At 40.3% G+C, this 18,258-nt stretch overlaps 1 protein-coding gene across 19 annotated transcripts in view; it reads right to left on the bottom strand.

Moving 5' to 3' along the window:
• Positions 1 to 18,258, bottom strand: part of VTI1A (vesicle transport through interaction with t-SNAREs 1A) — a 382,358-nt gene that overhangs the window by 358,151 nt on the left and 5,949 nt on the right. For all 19 annotated transcript variants that reach the window (NR_197970.1, XR_815724.4, XM_010820050.4 and 16 more), the window contains exons 2-3: positions 14,584 to 14,642; positions 9,181 to 9,291 (exon numbers count right to left, since the gene is read on the bottom strand). Coding sequence is in view for 17 of the 19 variants with exons in the window: in XM_010820050.4 (XP_010818352.2) it covers positions 9,181 to 9,291; positions 14,584 to 14,642 (170 nt within the window). In the remaining 2 variants the exon portion in view is untranslated. The remainder of the gene's footprint in view (positions 1 to 9,180; positions 9,292 to 14,583; positions 14,643 to 18,258) is intronic.

The raw sequence follows: 18,258 nt of genomic DNA, 5'->3' as shown, positions 1-18,258 counted from the left end.
ATAAAATATTTAAAACATACTACTGTTCCATTAAAGTTTACATGATGGGGAGAAGGGTCAAGAACATGAACCTTTACAGTATCCTGAATTAGGAGACCAAGGTGACAGGCAAGCACAGAGCAGCTCCCAGAAGGCATCACCACAGCTAAAAACAGACTTTTGGATCCATTTCCTGTGTCAGCTTTGAAATTATTGGAGACGCTGTGAACAGATTTCCAAGGTCAAAGCCTGGAATGAGAATCCTACAAAGAAGGCCAATGGCATGATGATTTTCTAACAATTTCACCTATCGAGGCTTTAGGAATTAGTGTTCTCGGAAAATAACATCAAACAAGAAAAACCATATATGTATACACAAATATGGGCTTCCTCAGAGGCTCAGCAGTAAAGAATCGGCCTGCAATGCAGGAGACATGGGTTCGATCCCTTGGTTGGGAAGATTCCCTGGAGAAGGAAATGGCAACCCACTCCAGTATTCTTGACTAGGAAATCCCATGGGTGGAGGAACCTGACAGGCTGCATGAAGTCCATGGGGGTCGCAAGAGTCGGACACGACTTAGCAATTAAATAAGAACAACATGTAAACACAGTATTACTTTTTATCTTAAAAGGGTCAAAGTCATATCCAGAGAACTAAAATATTCTTCAGCTCTTGATCGTGAAATTTTGAAAATATAAAATGAGATCAGGTTTAGACGAGATATGGAGAGTCAAGGTAAGTTAGCCTTACCAGCATGAATATATCTTCCGTGGAAAAGTATCTTAGAAAAAGAAATCTCAGTTATATTTAATCCTAGAGTTGTAAAATTCCTGTAATAACAGATCACAACAGTATATTTTTCAAACAATTGTGGCTTAAATGAGTGATATACATAAAGTACTTACCTCTGGCCTGCCTATGAGTGTTAGTTCTTTACCTTCAAACACAGAGACGATTACAGCAAGAAAAATGACCTAACAAGTCACAGTAGAATGAATTTCTAAGGAATATTTTAATTAGAGCTATAATATTTTTGTTACCCTTTTACACAGTAATCTGCCTTCTGAGAAATGACCCTGATGAAATAATCCTGTTCTGTTCACTGCAGCACAATAAATTATAGAGGGAATGAATGAAAAATGTAAGGACTGAACAAAAGATGAACTAATATCACTGATTGAAATATTATGTGTGAGTGAGTGTTAAGTCACTCAGTCATGTCTGACTCTGCGACTCTGTGGACTGTGGTCCACCAGGCTCCTCTGTTTATGGGATCCCCCAGGTAAGAATCCTGGAGTGGGTTGCCATGCCCTCCTCCAGGGGATCTTCCCGACCCAGAAATTGAACCCAGGTCTCCTGCACTGCAGGCAGATTCTTTACTGTCTGAGCCACCAGGGAAACTCTGAAATACTATGCACCCATTAAAATGATTAAGAATTTATAGAAATAGAAATTATCACTGTCAGCATCTTGTGTTTTAAAAAAATATGAGAAAATATGAATTAAATATTAGGATACTCATTATGTAAAATAAAGCAATGAATTATCAAAGGAGAGGGGAAGATAAGGAAACAAAAATGTAAAACATGAATCTTTTGAGGTAATAGGGCTAAGATTTTTTTTTGCTTCTTTCTACTCTCAATTATTTCCAGAATACTCCATAATAAACAGATACTATTTTTATAGAGAATCTAATAAAAATGTAATTTTTAAATGGAAATCCTATTTATTAAGTACACATAGTGGAGGAAATTTTCTTGAGATCATTCTGTCCAGTTTGGCTTTGTTATGTCTATCCAGAATGCACTTATATTCCTGCAAGAACGACAGTTGATATCAAAATTACAACATATTACCACTGATATGATCTGAATTTCTAAAACATTCTTTCATGGCTTTCTATGGCTTCCACAGAAAAAAAACCAAAATATCTCAGGAAGTCATAAGAACAGAAAAGATAAACAGAAGCGTCAAGTTTTTGACCTTTCAACTAAAGTCAGAATTTTTAAAAAGTTCATCTCTGTCGTTTATACTTCTTTAGTCTATCTTAGACTTAAAAAAAAAAAAAAAGAATACGGCTACTGGCTTCACTCATAAACTCAGATACTCAAGTTGTCCAGTCACCTGTTAAAAGAGTGAGTATAGGTAGTAGCAGTAAAAGCTTCAAGCTGTTCCACAACATCCTTTGAACCCTGACCTAAGGGACCAACTCCGATAGTCTGCAGGTAGTTGGGTTTCCAGGACCATTCAGCCTCACTGCTGAGACTGTCAATAGAAGTGCCATTCTCTGATGTAGACACAGCTCTGCACCTGGAGCTGGGCTAACAATCACATCACATAGCCTGCCAAACGGGAAAAGGACAGCACTCGGGCACCACTGACCTGGGATAGAAGTGAACTTGATGCTGGGGCTGAAAAGCTCTACTTCTAACATTCTTTTACGATCTAATCCTCCACCCCAAATCCTGTAGTCTCTGTGTAACGTCTTAAAGAAAGTTCAGCTTTGTTACAAGAAAAAAGAAATATGCAACTATACACAGCTACCACAAGATGGCGCCAGCATCATAGTACATCATCAGATGTGAAAAGGCATTCATCATCATTGGACACTCCACGTTCTCATCCTGGTACATCTCTTGCTCCTCTCTCTTTCTATTTACTGAGACTTGGTCAAATATTTTACACAATGTTAGTTTTTTTATTGTTGTTTGTACAAGCTTAGGGATTTTGTTGTTGTTGTTGTTGTTCGCTTGATTTTATTTTCTGAAGAAGCAAACAATAATCTTAAACTTGAAAAAATCCTCAACTATATTATTTTTCCTCCTTTGAGCTGGTTCATTTTCCTGGATATGACTGTGCCCTAGCTAAATTCATACCAGTAATGAAGGGAGAAATTACAAGATGGCTTAAATACATGAATTTTAATTTTTTAAGTTGTTTTCAAATATATTTGGAGAAGGTGATGGCACCCCACTCCAGTACTCTTGCCTGGAAAATCCCATGGACAGAGGAGCCTGGAGGGCTGCAGTCCATGGGGTCGCGAAGAGTCGGACACAACTGAGTGACTTCACTTTTCACTTTCATGCCTTGGAGAAGGAAATGGCAACCCACTCCAGTCTTCTTGCCAGGAGAATCCCAGGGACGGGGGAGCCTGGTGGGCTACCATCTATGGGGTCGCACAGTATCAGACACGATTGAAGTGACTTAGCAGCAGCAGCAGCAAATATATGTGTGTGTGTGTGCTCAGTCACTAAGTTGTATTAGACTCTTTGTGACCCCATGGACTGTAGCCCACCAGACTCCTCTGTCCATGGGATTCCCCAGACAAGAATACTGGAGTGAGTTGCCATTTCCTACTCCAAGGGATCTTCCCAACTCAGGGATCGAACTTGTGTTCCTGCTTCTCCTGTGTTGGCAGGCGGGTTCTTTACCACTGAGCCACCTGAGAAGCCCCATAGCATGGCGGATGGAGCCCAAATGGAACACATCAGGTCTCTGAGCTTAGGAGGCACACGCTGGAGGTGGGGACTGCTGAGATGGGTGAAATTTAGCAGAGCAGTGGGAGAAGGAGCTCCAGAGATCTGTAAAGGCGTCCTGTTAAGTCTTCGGCTGAAAATGAACTTGCCGGAACAGAGGCACAAGGACGCACAGGGGACACGCACCAGGGGAGCACGGGTAGAACGGACATTCTGGAGGGCACGCAGAGCAGGAGACAGGATTCTAAACAAGAGGGCGGAACGTGCACTGCACACTCCAGTCGTTCAAATGGAGCCCGAGAAAGGCACACCTCCAAAGTCAGGCTACTCTAGACACATCCTAACAAAGTTAACGATAAGCCTTGAAGGGGTATATTAGCAAATCATATGCTTGCCCAAATAAAGGACAACATTCTCTACAACACGCACTGTCGACAGGGGTGATATTATGCCCAGAGGCTAAAACTGGTACTTGGGAAGATATTGTTTAGTCGGTAAGTCTCGTCTGACTCTTTTGTGACCCCATGGACTGTAGCCCCTCCAGGGTCCTCTGTCCATGGAATTCTCCAGGCAAGAATACTGGAGTGGGTTGCCATCTCCTTCTCCAGGGGATCTTCCTGACCCTGAAATCAAACCCACATCTCCAGTATTGGCAAGCGGATTCTTTACCATGGAACTACTAAGGAAGCCCACTTGGGAAGATGAAGAATTTTAAATATTAAAGATTCATGGCCTTACAAAGGGCCACATTACATGAACAGATATTCAGATACACAGTATATTCATGGTATTAACATTTCCTGGGGGATAGAGGAGCAATTAGAAAAAAGTCTTAAAAAGTTCCTTAGTGGGGTGAGAACAACGAAAAAAAATTATTGAGAGGCACTACTGCACAGGAAAACAACAAATTGCAAGCTTTTTAACAAAGATCCACAGTATCAAGTACATACTAATAAAATTACTAGACATGCAAAGAAACAATGGAAGAGAACAGAAAGCCTAGAAGTTGACCTGAATTTGATTCAACATGCAATGAGAACTCTAGAATTCTCTGGAACAGTGTGACATATTCAGATCAAGGTGTTAGAAAGATCATTCCAGAGTGGAGAGAAGGATGGTTTAGGTTGGGAGAAGAACAGAAGAAGAAAAGGCTACTAGAACCATCCAGATTGAGAAACATGAAGGCTTCCAGTGGTGGTGATGAAAGCAGGAAATATTTAAGTGGGAGGATTGTTAACTCTCAGTGACCAACTGGATGTGCAAGAAGATAAAGAGGGAAAAATGAAAGCTCATGCTGAAATGACTAGCATTGTCAAATTTAAGGTTTAAAGGACCCTGGATTAGAAGTGCCCAGTAAATACTAAGGAATATGAATTTAGAGCTGGAGGGAGGTCTCAGTGAGAAACCCAAGAGAATATAGCTGTGGTCACTGAAGTCACAGGAGTGATAACATAGGAGTGAGCCAGGGGGGTAAGTGGAGAAGAAGCCTGAAGAGTCCAGGCAGCTGAAGGATGGGCACAGGAGGAAGAAGGCCAGAAAAAAGAGAGTAAGCAGGCAATGGGGTTGAAGAAAAAAGTGCTGAGTTGTCCTCTGCCTTTCCCCACTGGCACAGATGTTCCCCCAAGGTCTTGATATTACAAGGCCATGAGAGAACGTCTTCATTTGCAATAAACTTTGCAAATAAAAGAGGAAGGACCATCTCTACTACTCTTTCCTGGGATTCAATACTTCTAGACATATCAGTGTAACAAAGTAATCCAACGTCTTTAAGAAGATATTTTTAATTCCATTAAAAAATAAAAGAATTAAATGTAAGAAGAAAATAAGAGTCAAAAGGGAATTATGTAAATATCTTCTACATTCTATTCAAATACCTCATGTGACAAAATACAGTAAAGTGGACAAAACTGTAAAACAGGAGGCAAAGGACCTCTTACTTCTCAAAGCCCTAGAATCACTTCCAATCAAGACAGAGGAAAAACCAAGGTCTTTACTCCGCCTACAATGCCCTTACTGATCATTCTTCTGTCTCCCTCTATAACCATATGCACCTCTCTCTCTCCCCGACTCAAGCAGAGAACACCCAGGCAAAAAGTCACAACAGCCCTGCTAGTCACTATCAACTTACTCACCTTATTTATCGAATTTAACACTATCTGAAATTGAGATATATGCATTTACTTGCTTCTCATCATCCCCACTACAATATAAATTCCATACAAGCAAGAACTTGATCTCTTAATCATGGCTTTTTTTCCCAGCACCCAGGACACTGCCTGATTACTACAGCACTCGAGAAAGATCTCTTGAGGACTTCCCTGGTGGTCCAGTGGGTTAAGAACCTGCCTGCCAATGCAGGGGACGTGGGTTCGATCCCTGGTCTAAGATTCCACACGCGGTGGGGCAACTAAGCCCGTGTGCCACAACGACTGAGCTTGTGCTCTAGAGCCTGCAGCTCCAGAGCCTGCACGTCTAGAGGCTGTACTCTGCAACAGAGCAGCCGCTGCAATGAGACGCCCACGCACCACGACTAGGGAGCGGCCCTCACTCGCCGCAACTAGAGAAAGCCAGTGCACACCAACAAACACCCAGCACAGCCAAAAATAAAGGAGAAAATAAAAGATTTGTTGAATGAAACCCGTAATCAAGTTGAACCTCTTTGTGCCATCGTGTGTAAACTGGGGATAGTAATCCACAGCTGTTCTGTCTACTCTCTATACAATGAAATGAATAGTGCATGGTAAAGCACTTTATAAACTGAATCACATACAAGGCGGTGGTGGTGGTGGTGGTGGTGGTGAAGGATGTTTCCTGACACAGTAGAAGGGAGCTGTGTGGCAAATATACAAATAAACACAAGAATCTTAATGATCACCCAGAGAATAAATGTTTAGTTCATAGTTAGTTGCTCATTCCATTTTCGTTTATAACAGAAAATACACCTGAGAAACGTTTACCTATGTGATATCCAAATACCTGAACGACTCTACTCAAGACTGCAGTCGTTAGGAAAGAAATTCTTAACACTGAGTTAGCTCCCTTAGAAGCCATAAAAGCAACTTAACTTCTGAAAAAAAATTAAGAAGAAAAGATTAAAACTAAATTTAGTGTTGCAGTGCAGTGAAGTTGCTCTTTGCGACCCCATGGGCTGTAGCCCGCCAAGCTCCTCCATTCATGGGATTTTCCAGGCAAGAATACTGAAGTGGGTTGCCGTTTCCTTCTCCAAATATAGTGTTATGGGTTGAATAATGTCCCCCCATTTCATGTGTTGAAGTCTAACCCTTAATACTTCAGAATATGACTGTACGTGGAGATGGGGGTCTTTAAAGAGTTAAATGAAATAAAATGAGGCCATTGGGGCGAGCCTTAATCTAATACAACTGGTTTCTGTATGAGAAGAAGAAATTAGAACATAAACACATAGGGGCTGTAAAGACACAGGGAGAAGACAGCCATCCACAAGCTACAGAGAGAGGCCTCATAAGAAACAAACCGTTACAACACCTTGATTTTGGACTTCCAGACTCCAGAACTTCAAGAAGACACATTTTTGTTGTTTAAGGCACCCAGTTTGGGGTACATGGTATGGCAATGCTAGCAGACTAATATGCTTAGTTGTCTTACAAACCAAGAGAAGAAAATCTTTGAAAAAGCACTTCATAAAGATGAAGTAAACAAACTAAAATAATCCTTATACATATTTATTTTACTTTAATCACTTATATTAAAACATTAACTTTAATTAGAACTAAGTACAATTTTAAGTTATCAGATTTTTAAATCAATCCAATTTTCTCATCATCTCTCACATTCTTGCTAAGGGAACCTATCTTTTGCGAGCAGGGAAAGTTTTATCTAGTACAAAGTACAGAAGAGAGGAAGTTACATTTCTTTCCTGAATTTAGGCCCATTGTGGATTCTGATTTTTCTTTTTAATTAATAGGCGGGCAACTTAAAAAGTAATTGCATCAGAGTCATTGACATACCCCGACTCAGCTTCTTAGGCAACTACCCATGATAACGTAAAACAAATACGAAGAACTGCAGGTCATCCTACTTCCAGACTTCAGGTGAAATTCTTATGAGACTCGGTACCACCGGTCTTGGAGTGGGAGGCTACACTATGGTCTAGGAGATGTGGCTTCCAAAAGTGAAGCAGCTAGGGAGGAAACAGAGGCAGAAGGGTCCTTATAAATTCTCAACTTTCTTTATAAATTTGGACCCCAGGGTCGGAAATACAGTCGGTTTACATGCCCACACCTGACTCCTGTCGCTCACAGTATGGTAAGCTCAGATCTTTCTTCATCTACACTTTTTTAAATTTTAATTTTTAATTGTGGTAAAATACATATAAAATGTACCATCTTCATCAATGTTAAGTGTATGGTTCATTGTGGTGAAATATATTCACACGGCTGAGCAACCAATTTCTACAGCTTTTTCATGCCGCAAAACTGAAATTCTACAGCCATGAAACAGTAGCTGCCCGGTTCCCCTCCCCTCAGCGCTTGGCAACCGGCAATCTACTTTCTACTTTGAGGGCCTCATTTAAGTGGAAACGAAGTATTTGTCCTTTGTGACTGGCTTATTTCGCTTAGCATAATGTTCTCAGTGTTCATCCTTGCCATAACTATGTCAGAATGTCCTGCATTTTCAAGGCTGCCTTAATAGTCCACTGTATGCACACACCACCCTGTGTTCATGCACTCACCTGTGAATGCACACTACGGGGCTTCCCTGGTGGCTCAGAGGGTAAAGCGCCTGCCTGCAGTGAGGGAGACCAGGGTTCGATTCCTGGGTCAGGAAGATCCCCTGGAGAAGGAAATGGCAACCCACTCCAGAATTCTTGCCTGGAGAATCCCATGGACAGAGGAGCCTGGTAGGCTACAGTCCATGGGGTCACAAAGAGTTAGACATCAGACATGACTGAGCATCTTCATTTCTTTCTTTCTTTCCATCTAGGTTGCTTCCATCTTTGGGTATTGCCACAATAACACAATATCTTCAAGATCCTGCTTTCAATTTTCTTGAGTATATACCCAGAAGTGGAATTGCTCATCTGTATCTGTCTGCTCCTATTACCTTCTAATTACTAACAATTTTAATGTCAATATCTTTAAATTTATATTCTTAAGTTTGCTAATGGTGGGTGGAGATGAAAGTCAGATACATAGGAAGAGAAAGCTAAATATTCTCATAAGACACTCAATACAAAGAACCCTTTATATAAATTATTAATTGAGTTCCTGGAGGGGAGAAGTGTAATATACCCTTTTAAAACTCTGGTAATAAAGGCTATGAAGCCTATCTCAGAAAAACATACATATAGAAACACACATCCAAATACACTGATATAATTTCAGGACATCCACAAGTCCCTGAAGTCCATCCATGAACAATTCAGCTTAAAACCTGCAAACTCTGAAAGGCCCCAAATCAGATTTCAAAATTCTGATAAATGCTAAATATCAATAAATACCATCCAAACTCAAAAACCACATGACTTGGGTCTATATTGTGAGTCAGGAATCCAACATACCTTCAAGTCCATCATTAGCCAGCCCTACAAGCAAAACAATGGAAGCTGTTGCATGTCTTTGGCACAAGCTCCTAAAGATGACGCATTTAATGCTGACTAAGGTGTGTGGGGGAAGCAATAAAAAAAAAGATGTGACAATCACTGTAAAGATTGGCAAGTATAATAAAGGATCGAATCTGACTCACGAAATCTGTCTCAAGTTTTCCCATCTCTTGCTTGTAGCTTCTCATCCTGTTGCTGTACATTCCTCGACTTTGGGGAGGTATCTCTCGGACTTCCAAATCCATCTGTTCCAGCTGGAAGGGTGAGAGAAAACCATGGTTTAAACCATCTGCTTACTCTTTACATGACTTGACGTTGAGAGCTGAAAGGATTTAATTCCAAGTCCTCATTTTACAACTTGAGGACCCAGGCCCAGGGAGCAAACTGCCTGTGGTCAAGTGAACACTGGGACCACTTCTGTGCTCCATTTTTGTTAAGGTCAATAAACAGTTACTGAGGACTTGCCAAGTGACACACGGAGTGCCAAAGTGTTTACTCTGTCAAGAATTTTTAAAACCATGTGCATTAAGCCAAACGCCCTCCATGAGAATGATTTTACTGTCTGTGGAGTATCCTGTCATCCAACCCAAACTGGTCTGGTCTTCCGACCTCAAACCACTAGGACTATGAGAAGATATACCAAACCATGATTTCTACAGTTACTCAGTTATTTGGTGAAAATTCTCCTGGAAAGTCTTCTGATTAGGATACAACCAATATGTGATCGTGACCTCCAACCTCATACTTTATAACCAGGTGGATATGGAGCTAAATGGATATAGTAACATATTAAATTACACATAGCTCAGTGAAATCACAGCAGGGCACTTTATAACAACCTGGATACAACACATGAGCATTTCATGGGAGGCAATACTGAAATAGTATGATGATTAAGAAAACAGGCTTTCAAGTCAGACACCTGCGTTCACATCATAGGCTCCACTGCTCACTAGTCATGCAAGCTTGGACAGGCTTCTTAACTTCTCTGGGTCTCACTTGTCTCATTTCTAAAAAATAGTATGTCTTTTAATAGACATCTATAAAGATTAAACAGGGTAATTCCTATAATGTGCTTAGAACAGTGTCTTTTACTTGGTAATTACTCAACTAATGTGAATAATAGGAGTGGTGATTACTGATGATGAAACAGAAAGACAGCAAGCATGATGTAAGGTATCAAAGATAGCTTATTTCTACTTGGCATTAAAAAATAAAAACCAACAACTACAAATTGGCTCAGGTCATGTCTAATAAACTCACATCCAAAAATGTTGTCAGATATTTTGCCTCTTAGAGCAAATAGCCCTAATAAATTATTTCCATAAACACTGCACACTTGGCACTAATTCAGCTCTTACTTGTCTGAGTAAAAATAGTAGAACTCAGATAAACAAAATTTTTAAAAAATGTTTCAATTCACAGTCTTCAATTTTTATAAGGGGAAAAGAGTTTTCATTAGCCTTGATTTAAGTAGTAACCATTTAAATTATTGCCATGTCTCAGCATAAATATGAAGCACCAATAAATCAGTTACTCAGCAACACAATTATTTAGAGCACTTCTCTGAAATCATCATTAAGAACTGAGTTTTAGAAAGGTCGAGGAGGATCATCCAGACAAATAACTGCAAAAGCACATGTAAGAGAAAATCTGAGTGTTAACTACATTTTTGTTTCAGTCATTTTATAAAAACATTCTAATTAAAAGTAGGACTTTATTGTTTTGGGCTCCAAAATCACTGCAGATGGTGACTGCAGCCATGAAATTAAAAGATGCTTACTCCTTGGAAGGAAAGTTATGACCAACCTAGAAAGCATATTCAAAAGCAGAGACATTACTTTGCCAACAAAGGTCCGTCTAGTCAAGGCTATGGTTTTTCCTGTGGTCATGTATGGATGTGAGAGTTGGACTGTGAAGAAGGCTGAGCGCCGAAGAATTAATGCTTTTGAACTGTGGTGTTGGAGAAGACTCTTGAGAGTCCCTTGGACTGCAAGGAGATCCAACCAGTCCATTCTGAAGGAGATCAGCCCTGGGATTTCTTTGGAAGGAATGATGCTAAAGCTGAAACTCCAATACTTTGGCCACCTCATGCGAAGAGTTGACTCACTGGAAAAGACTTTGATGCTGGGAGGGATTGGGGGCAGGAGGAGAAGGAGACGTCAGAGGATGAGATGGCTGGATGGCATCACTGACTCGAATGGACGTGAGTCTGAGTGAACTCCGGGAGTTGGTGATGGCCAGAGAGGCCTGGCGTGCTGCGATTCATGGGGTCGCAAAGAGTCGGACATGACTGAGCGACTGAAATGAACTGAACTGAACTGAACTGAAGACAAAGAAAAAGGAAACACATGACAAACACTTGAAATGAAACCAGAAACAAGAGTAATACTACTAATTTTATATTATCACAACATTCACATGGCCAGTGTCAACTGGAAGACATAGTAATTATGAGACATGTAGTGTCCAGGAGATTAATACAAATTGTTCAACAGAAATACAACTAATTCTAACAAGTAAAATCATAATGAAGTTCTTTTCCTAGGGTCCTCATCAAAAACACAGTATATAATGATGTGTGTCCTTAATAAGGATGCCATCAGAATTAAGTCAGCTGCCTAGATATGTTAAACAAACAGAAACACGTATCTAAGACAAAACTCTTCATATTAGTAACAACTGGAGATGACCATAAGTTCTACAGGGGTATAACCATGTTTTACAGTTCTTGGTATAGTGAAACTTCGGTTATTAGGAAAGAAGCTTTCTAATATCATCATGTAAATCAATGTCTCCAAAAGGCAAACCAATGAACTGAAACATAGATTTGATGGCAAAGACAAACAAAAACCCTGCTACTGAGAACTTAACAAAAAGCTAAGAAATTAACCCAAGATCCAAAGAATTGACCAGCTGTACTTCCCCGGTGGCTCAGTGGTAAAGAATCTGCTTGCAATGCAGGAGACCCAGGTTTGATCCCTGGAAAGACTGCGAAGATCCCCTTGAGAAGGACATGACACCCCCTCCAGTATTCTTGCCTGGAGAATCCCATGGGCAGGGGAGACTGGTGGGCTGCAGTCCAAGGGATTGCAAGGAGTCGGACACGACTGAGTAACTAAGCATGCACTGTGCATGGTGAGCATATCAACCAGAAGGAAGAAGCGTCTCGGTTGGCAGCTATGGCGTACAGAAGTTCAGTCTTCGTACATGAAGGCCAGGAAGCCGGAGGAAAACAGTTGATTGTAAAAAAGAAAGGAAAGAGAAAAGAATTTGGAAAAAAAAAACAAACAAAAAACAACTTTCAAAACAGAAGCAAACATGAGAGGCTGAGGAGTTAGAATAAAGCTGCTCCTGCAGAGACAGTGAGATTAGAAGTAACTCTTACAGAGTGTGGGCTTCCCGGATAGCTCAGCTGGTAAAGAATCTACCTGCAATTCAGGAGACCCAAGTTTGATTTCTGGGTCAGGAAGATCCAGTATTCTTCAGCTTCCCTAATGACTCAGCTGGTAAATGGCTCGCCTGTAAAGCGGGAGACCTGGGTTTGATCCCTGGGTTGGGATGATCCCCTGGAGAAGGTCAAGGCTACCCACTCCAGTATCCTGGCTTGGAGAATTCCAGGGAATGTATAGTCTGTGGGGCCACAAAGAGTTGGACACTACTGAGTGACTTTCACTTTCACTTTTACAGGGTATGGAATGCACAGGCGTTCTGATAGTCAGAAAAGAACCGGAGATGGGCAAGATGGAGCAGCAGCTCTGCAACTTGCTGCCTGAGCACTCATAGACATGAAAGGAAGTGTCTGCGGTGTAATGGGGAGCCACAATCACCTACTCCTCAGAATCACCCACCTGTCTTGAGCAGCAGGCCTGCCCCATATGGCCCTGCTCCTCAGGCAAATTAGCTTGGAGTGCCACCCCTTAGAGTCCTTTGGAGACATTCATCATGCCGCAAGGCAACTTAAGAGTCTAAGAAAGTTCTATAGAAAAATATCGCTGTTGTCAATGTTTAGTTGCTCAGTCATGTCCAACTCTTTTGCAACCCCATGGACTGCAGCCTGCCAGCCTCCTCTGTCCATGAGATTCTCCAGGCAAGAATACTGGAGTGGGTTGCCATTTCCTTCTCCAGAGGATCTTCCCAACCCAGGGATCGAACCCACATCTCATGCACTGAATTGCATTACAGGCGGATTCTTTACTCCTGAGCCACCAGAGAAGCTCAGAAAAATATTGGGTTGGCCTAAAACATTCATTCAGGTTTTTCTATAACATCTTACGAAAATATGTGAATGAATTTTTTGGCCAAACCAATAATAACCAAAAAAAGACCCATAATTGGAGAATTCTGTTTAAGCTACAGTTTGCAAACTTGTTTGAACAGGCAACACCAGTTAACAGAAACACACTTTGGAAACTGTAGTAACTATATCAGTACTGAACACCATCAAGTGGTACCCTCCAGTATGGAGAAAAGCAACACCTCATTTAGGACCACAATGCAGGAACAAGAGGAATCATACTTGCAATACCAGTCTTTGAAACCCCAAATTAGGACACAATATATTTCAATACTTTTTGTTACTTGATTTGAGAATTTATTAGTATCAAAAAGTAGTGGCTAAGTTAAAGCTCTGGGTTTAGCATACCTAAGTCCAAATCCTTACAGAAGCACTAACTGGGTGTGGGACCACAAACAAGTTAATTAATCTTTCTAAGCCTCAGTTTTCCCATCTACGAAATGGGAGTAATGATGTTCCTCTGTGTATCTCTCACACTTCTACATGTCTTGCTGCAACACCAAGAATGCAAGGCCCTGATCACTCTTTTCCCAGGCAGGGAGCAATCTGGGGGTCGGAAACAATGTGTGCCTTGGGGCAAAGACCAGGCTTGCTTACAGGCTGCTATAAAGTGGTATCCTTCCCAGGCCCCGCGTTTCTCTCCTATAAGATAATCCACTGACGTGTAGGCATTTTTCTAGGCAAACATGCACAGCCCCTTGGCAACTGGGGCTCAGGGAACTGACATAAGCCTGCTGAAATTTTGGCAGCAGCTTTTGCTGTGAGTAATAAAAGCCTTTTGTCTCTGACGTAGGAATCTAATGTCTTCTATCAGCATCCTTGAGATTGTGGTAAGCTCACTTGTGAGTGGACAAGTAGGGAAAAGCTCGATCCTTAACAGTTTTTGACAAACAGTCCCTGTCTCATAGAGATTTTGTAAAAATTAAATAATATAAAGCAAATAACATGCTTAACCCATGTCTGGTACCTAATACACCTTTAACCAGGGTCAGCTATTTATAGCTATTATGAAAGGTACTATGAAGTGATAAAAATTCCAAGTGGGCATTTAATGAATCACCTTTATTTAGAGGAATAAAATGCCAAGAAGCTATTAAATTCTCTCCAATGTAGACACTGATGAATTCTTAATCATGAGCGCTTAATCAGGTATGCTTCACATTTCTACAATGAATAAATGAAGTTTAGAGGAAGGCATCAGGTTAAATGGCTCTGGTAGTGTTTTAAATGTTACTAAGCCTATACATACCAGTTCTTTTGCTTCTTCGAGCTGTTTCTCCACATTTGCAACCATCTGCTTCTTCTCATCTGAAACAAACAATAACATCAAGGAATTGCTAAGGTTACAGATAAACTTAATATTTAAAAACTTCTATTTTTAGATATCTTTTTTTCCTTTCTGATCAACCAGAGTAAAGGATTAGCATATCAGGCAAATGGCCATATCCTTCTTTGGTGGGTTATGAAACACTGTTAGACACTGATTCTAGGCAATCTGGAAATACATAATCCTGTAGAGTACTGAAGAGATGCTGTAACATTTTTAAGAAAAAACAAAAATTATTTTGCTCTTTAGAAGAGACTGTGTCAACAACAGATTTAGAGGTGGCATGAGGAATCTACAAACTCATGAATTCAATAAATTGGGAATAATGTACTCATGAGTACAACTTAAAAATCACATATTAAAAAAAATTCATATATAACAAAAACCCACAAACTAAAAAACCAAAAGTGACATATGATAATTCCTAAAACTGAGCAAGATCTTACCATCCTTTAAAAAATTGTGCTCTCCTTAAGAGTTGAATGCAATGGAAGAAATATTTGAAGTCAGAACTACTGATTCTAAACCCCAAACCATTATCTACTCATGGTTATGGGATCTTGGGTAAGAAAGAGTTTTTAGCTGAGACTTGGTATATACTCTCTAAACTGGAAATTAAATACATCTACTGGACTCTTTTTAGCTCAAATAAGTTGATGCAAGAGGAATTACTCCTAATTTGTGAAGTGCTAAATATCTACATGTGATTTCTTCAAATCGTACCACAATCAAGCTATAACCCAACCACAACTCTCCATTCTAGGAGACACATGTTCTAGCAGATACTTTTGGAAAAATTATCCTTACCCCCATTCCAAGTCTATCAGCCCATTTATTTCTCCCCAGAAATCACCAGCTCTTTGAAGTTTTTTCTAACCCAACAGAAGAATTAACTACTGGCTTTTATAGAAAATTCCTGTGTCTCTTACATAATCCTCATGATTTATCTCTCACACTCACAGGTCTGATTTATCTTCTACCTTGGAGGCTCTGGGAAGACAGGAACCATGTCCTAGTTCTACAGTCTAGTGCTGAGCCTGATGTATAATCAGTTCTCAAATCATGGTAGTAAAATGAATAAATGGTGCAGTGAGTACAAGAATTTACCAAAGAAGCTATGCTACCAACCATGCTGGTTTCACTTTCGCCATTTAATCCCTCTTCCCCCATTTCATCTTCCTGAAATGTGGCTCTGGTTGAATCATTTGAGCCTGGAAGTCAAGGCCCTCCACATTCCAGACCCAAGCAACTTTTCCAACTGTATTTCCAACTACTAGCTCTCTAGTATGTGCACTGCATGCTATCCATTACTGTCTAAGCAAATTTTATTCCCTGAGCTAAGCCTTTGTTCAAGGTACTAATTAGGTTCTTTGGCTGAATACAACAGAATTGATTCTGGCTAACCTAAGCCAAAAATAGAATTTATTAGAATAATTCAAGGTGACTCACAGGGTCTCATCACATCATGGCAAATAGAGGGGGAAAAAGTGGAAGCAGTGACAGATTTTCTTTTCTTGGGCTCCAAAATCACTGCAGATGGTGGCTGCAGTCATGTAATTAAAAGATGCTTGCTCTTCGGAAGAAAAGCTATGACAAACTTAGCATATTAAAAAGCAGAGACATCACTTTGTTGACCAAGGACCATATAGTTAAAGCTATGGTTTTTCCAGCAGTCATGTATGGATGTGAGAGTTGGACCACAAAGAAGGCAGAGCGCCGAAGAACTGATGCTTTTGAACTGTGGTGCTGGAGAAGACTCTTGAGAGTCCCTTGGACTGCAAGGAGATCAAACCAGCCAATCCTAAAGGAAATCAACTCTGAATAGTCATTGGAAAGACTGATGCTAAAGCTGAAGCTCCAATACTTTGGCCACCTGATGCAAACAGCCGACTCATCAGAAAAGACCCTGATGCTGAGAAAGACTGAAGGCAAAAGGAGAAGGGAGCAGCAGCAGATGAGATGGTTAGATAGCGTCACCGACTCAATGGACATGTGTTTGAGCAAACTCCAGGAGATAGTGGAGGATGGAAGAGCATGGCATGTTGCAGTCCTTTGGGTTGCAAACAGACACGAAATAGTGACCGAATAAAAAGAACAAAGAATCAGTGAAAAAGGTGAGTTCCCAAGCTCAGGGAGGACAGTACCTTGGTGGCTCAGAGAACCAAGGGAGCAGGAATTTACTCACAGTCTCTGCAGAAGCAGAGTCCAAATTCCAATTTCCGGCGAAAATTCACTGACTGTCCTCCCTTGAGTAAGGTATTTTCTTCTTGACCTGGACAGGGCATGGCAGCCTGTCAGTTCCACCAAGACTGGGTTTAGAGAATTTCTCAAAGGAAAATTGAGGAGATGTTCTCAGAAGATAGAACAGAGGATTCTGGGCCTTTGGAAGCAGCAGATGCCCACTGTATCCACTTCCTGCAACTCATTTAGTCTTTCCCCTTTTCTGTCTGCTGAATCCCACTACCCTTCCAGGTGACCTCCCAGGACATGATCTTATCACCTCTGAATTCCTAGACCTCCACGCTCTACCCTAGCATCCCTGATGGCCATTAGTAATTGGTTCCCTTCAGCCTCATTTCCAGCTCCTTGAAGGCAGGGACCACTCTCGACACATCTTTGTCCTAATTCTGTATTTAGCACAGAGCGTTGTACATGGTAGGTGTGCACTATGTGTTCACTGAATGAATCCACGAGTCTCATAATTCAGCAACGTATTTGTTACTCACAGAGAATAAGAAAAATTGTAAAAGGTCATCATAGAGTCCAGTTGCTTTTAAACATGGCTGCTCTATTTCATATTCAGTGCTCCCATTTAATTTAGTTTATGTTTTCCAACTTCTCCATCTCATTTTTTGTGGTTCTTTCTCAAGTCTTTATCAAACGTAGTAGAAAAGCTTTTGTATACATACATACATACATATATATATATATAGTACATATACTCTATATATATTTTAGAAACCTTATGAATGTTTGTCTAGCTAAAATATTTATAACATTTTGGTTCCACTTGTTTGACCAAGTATGAATAGGATAGGATGCTAGATTTCTAATTTATATTCACCCAAAACTTTGATGTAGTTCCATTTATTTTGGCATCTAGTATTACTCCTAAAAGTCTAGAAAGTTTATTATCTCAGTGATTTAAAAAAATTTTTTGAATAAGGCTTGAAACTTCTAATCCAATTCTGAGAATATAAAGAAATGTTATATTGTAAAAAACAACAAACAGGAAACTGACGTGCAATACAGAATTATTAACTAAAGTACAGATTCTGTTCAAATTTCACACACACACAAAAACGAGAGAAAGAAAGAAAAATTGTATAAGTGAGGACTGGGGCAAATCTTCCTATTTAGAATGGCAAGTTTCCCTTTATGAAAGAAATAATTAAGACAAACCCATTCTAGAATGATTCGTGTGAATAAAAGACTAGAGTTGGAGACATTAATATAACTCATGTTTAGCTTATTATAAATATAGATGGCCTCATACACAAAACTTTATCAGTAAGTATATATACATGAGTTAGCATACACACATTTTTCTTTGCTGTGTCAGCTAAAAGGGTCCAGAAGTAATAAAACCTCAGTACC

Source organism: Bos taurus, chromosome 26 (genome assembly GCF_002263795.3).
Source record: "Bos taurus isolate L1 Dominette 01449 registration number 42190680 breed Hereford chromosome 26, ARS-UCD2.0, whole genome shotgun sequence".
In the NCBI taxonomy this organism is placed as follows: Eukaryota; Metazoa; Chordata; class Mammalia; order Artiodactyla; family Bovidae; genus Bos; species Bos taurus.
The sequence above is the reverse complement of the archived record's forward strand: the minus strand, read 5'-3'. Positions and strand labels throughout refer to the sequence as shown.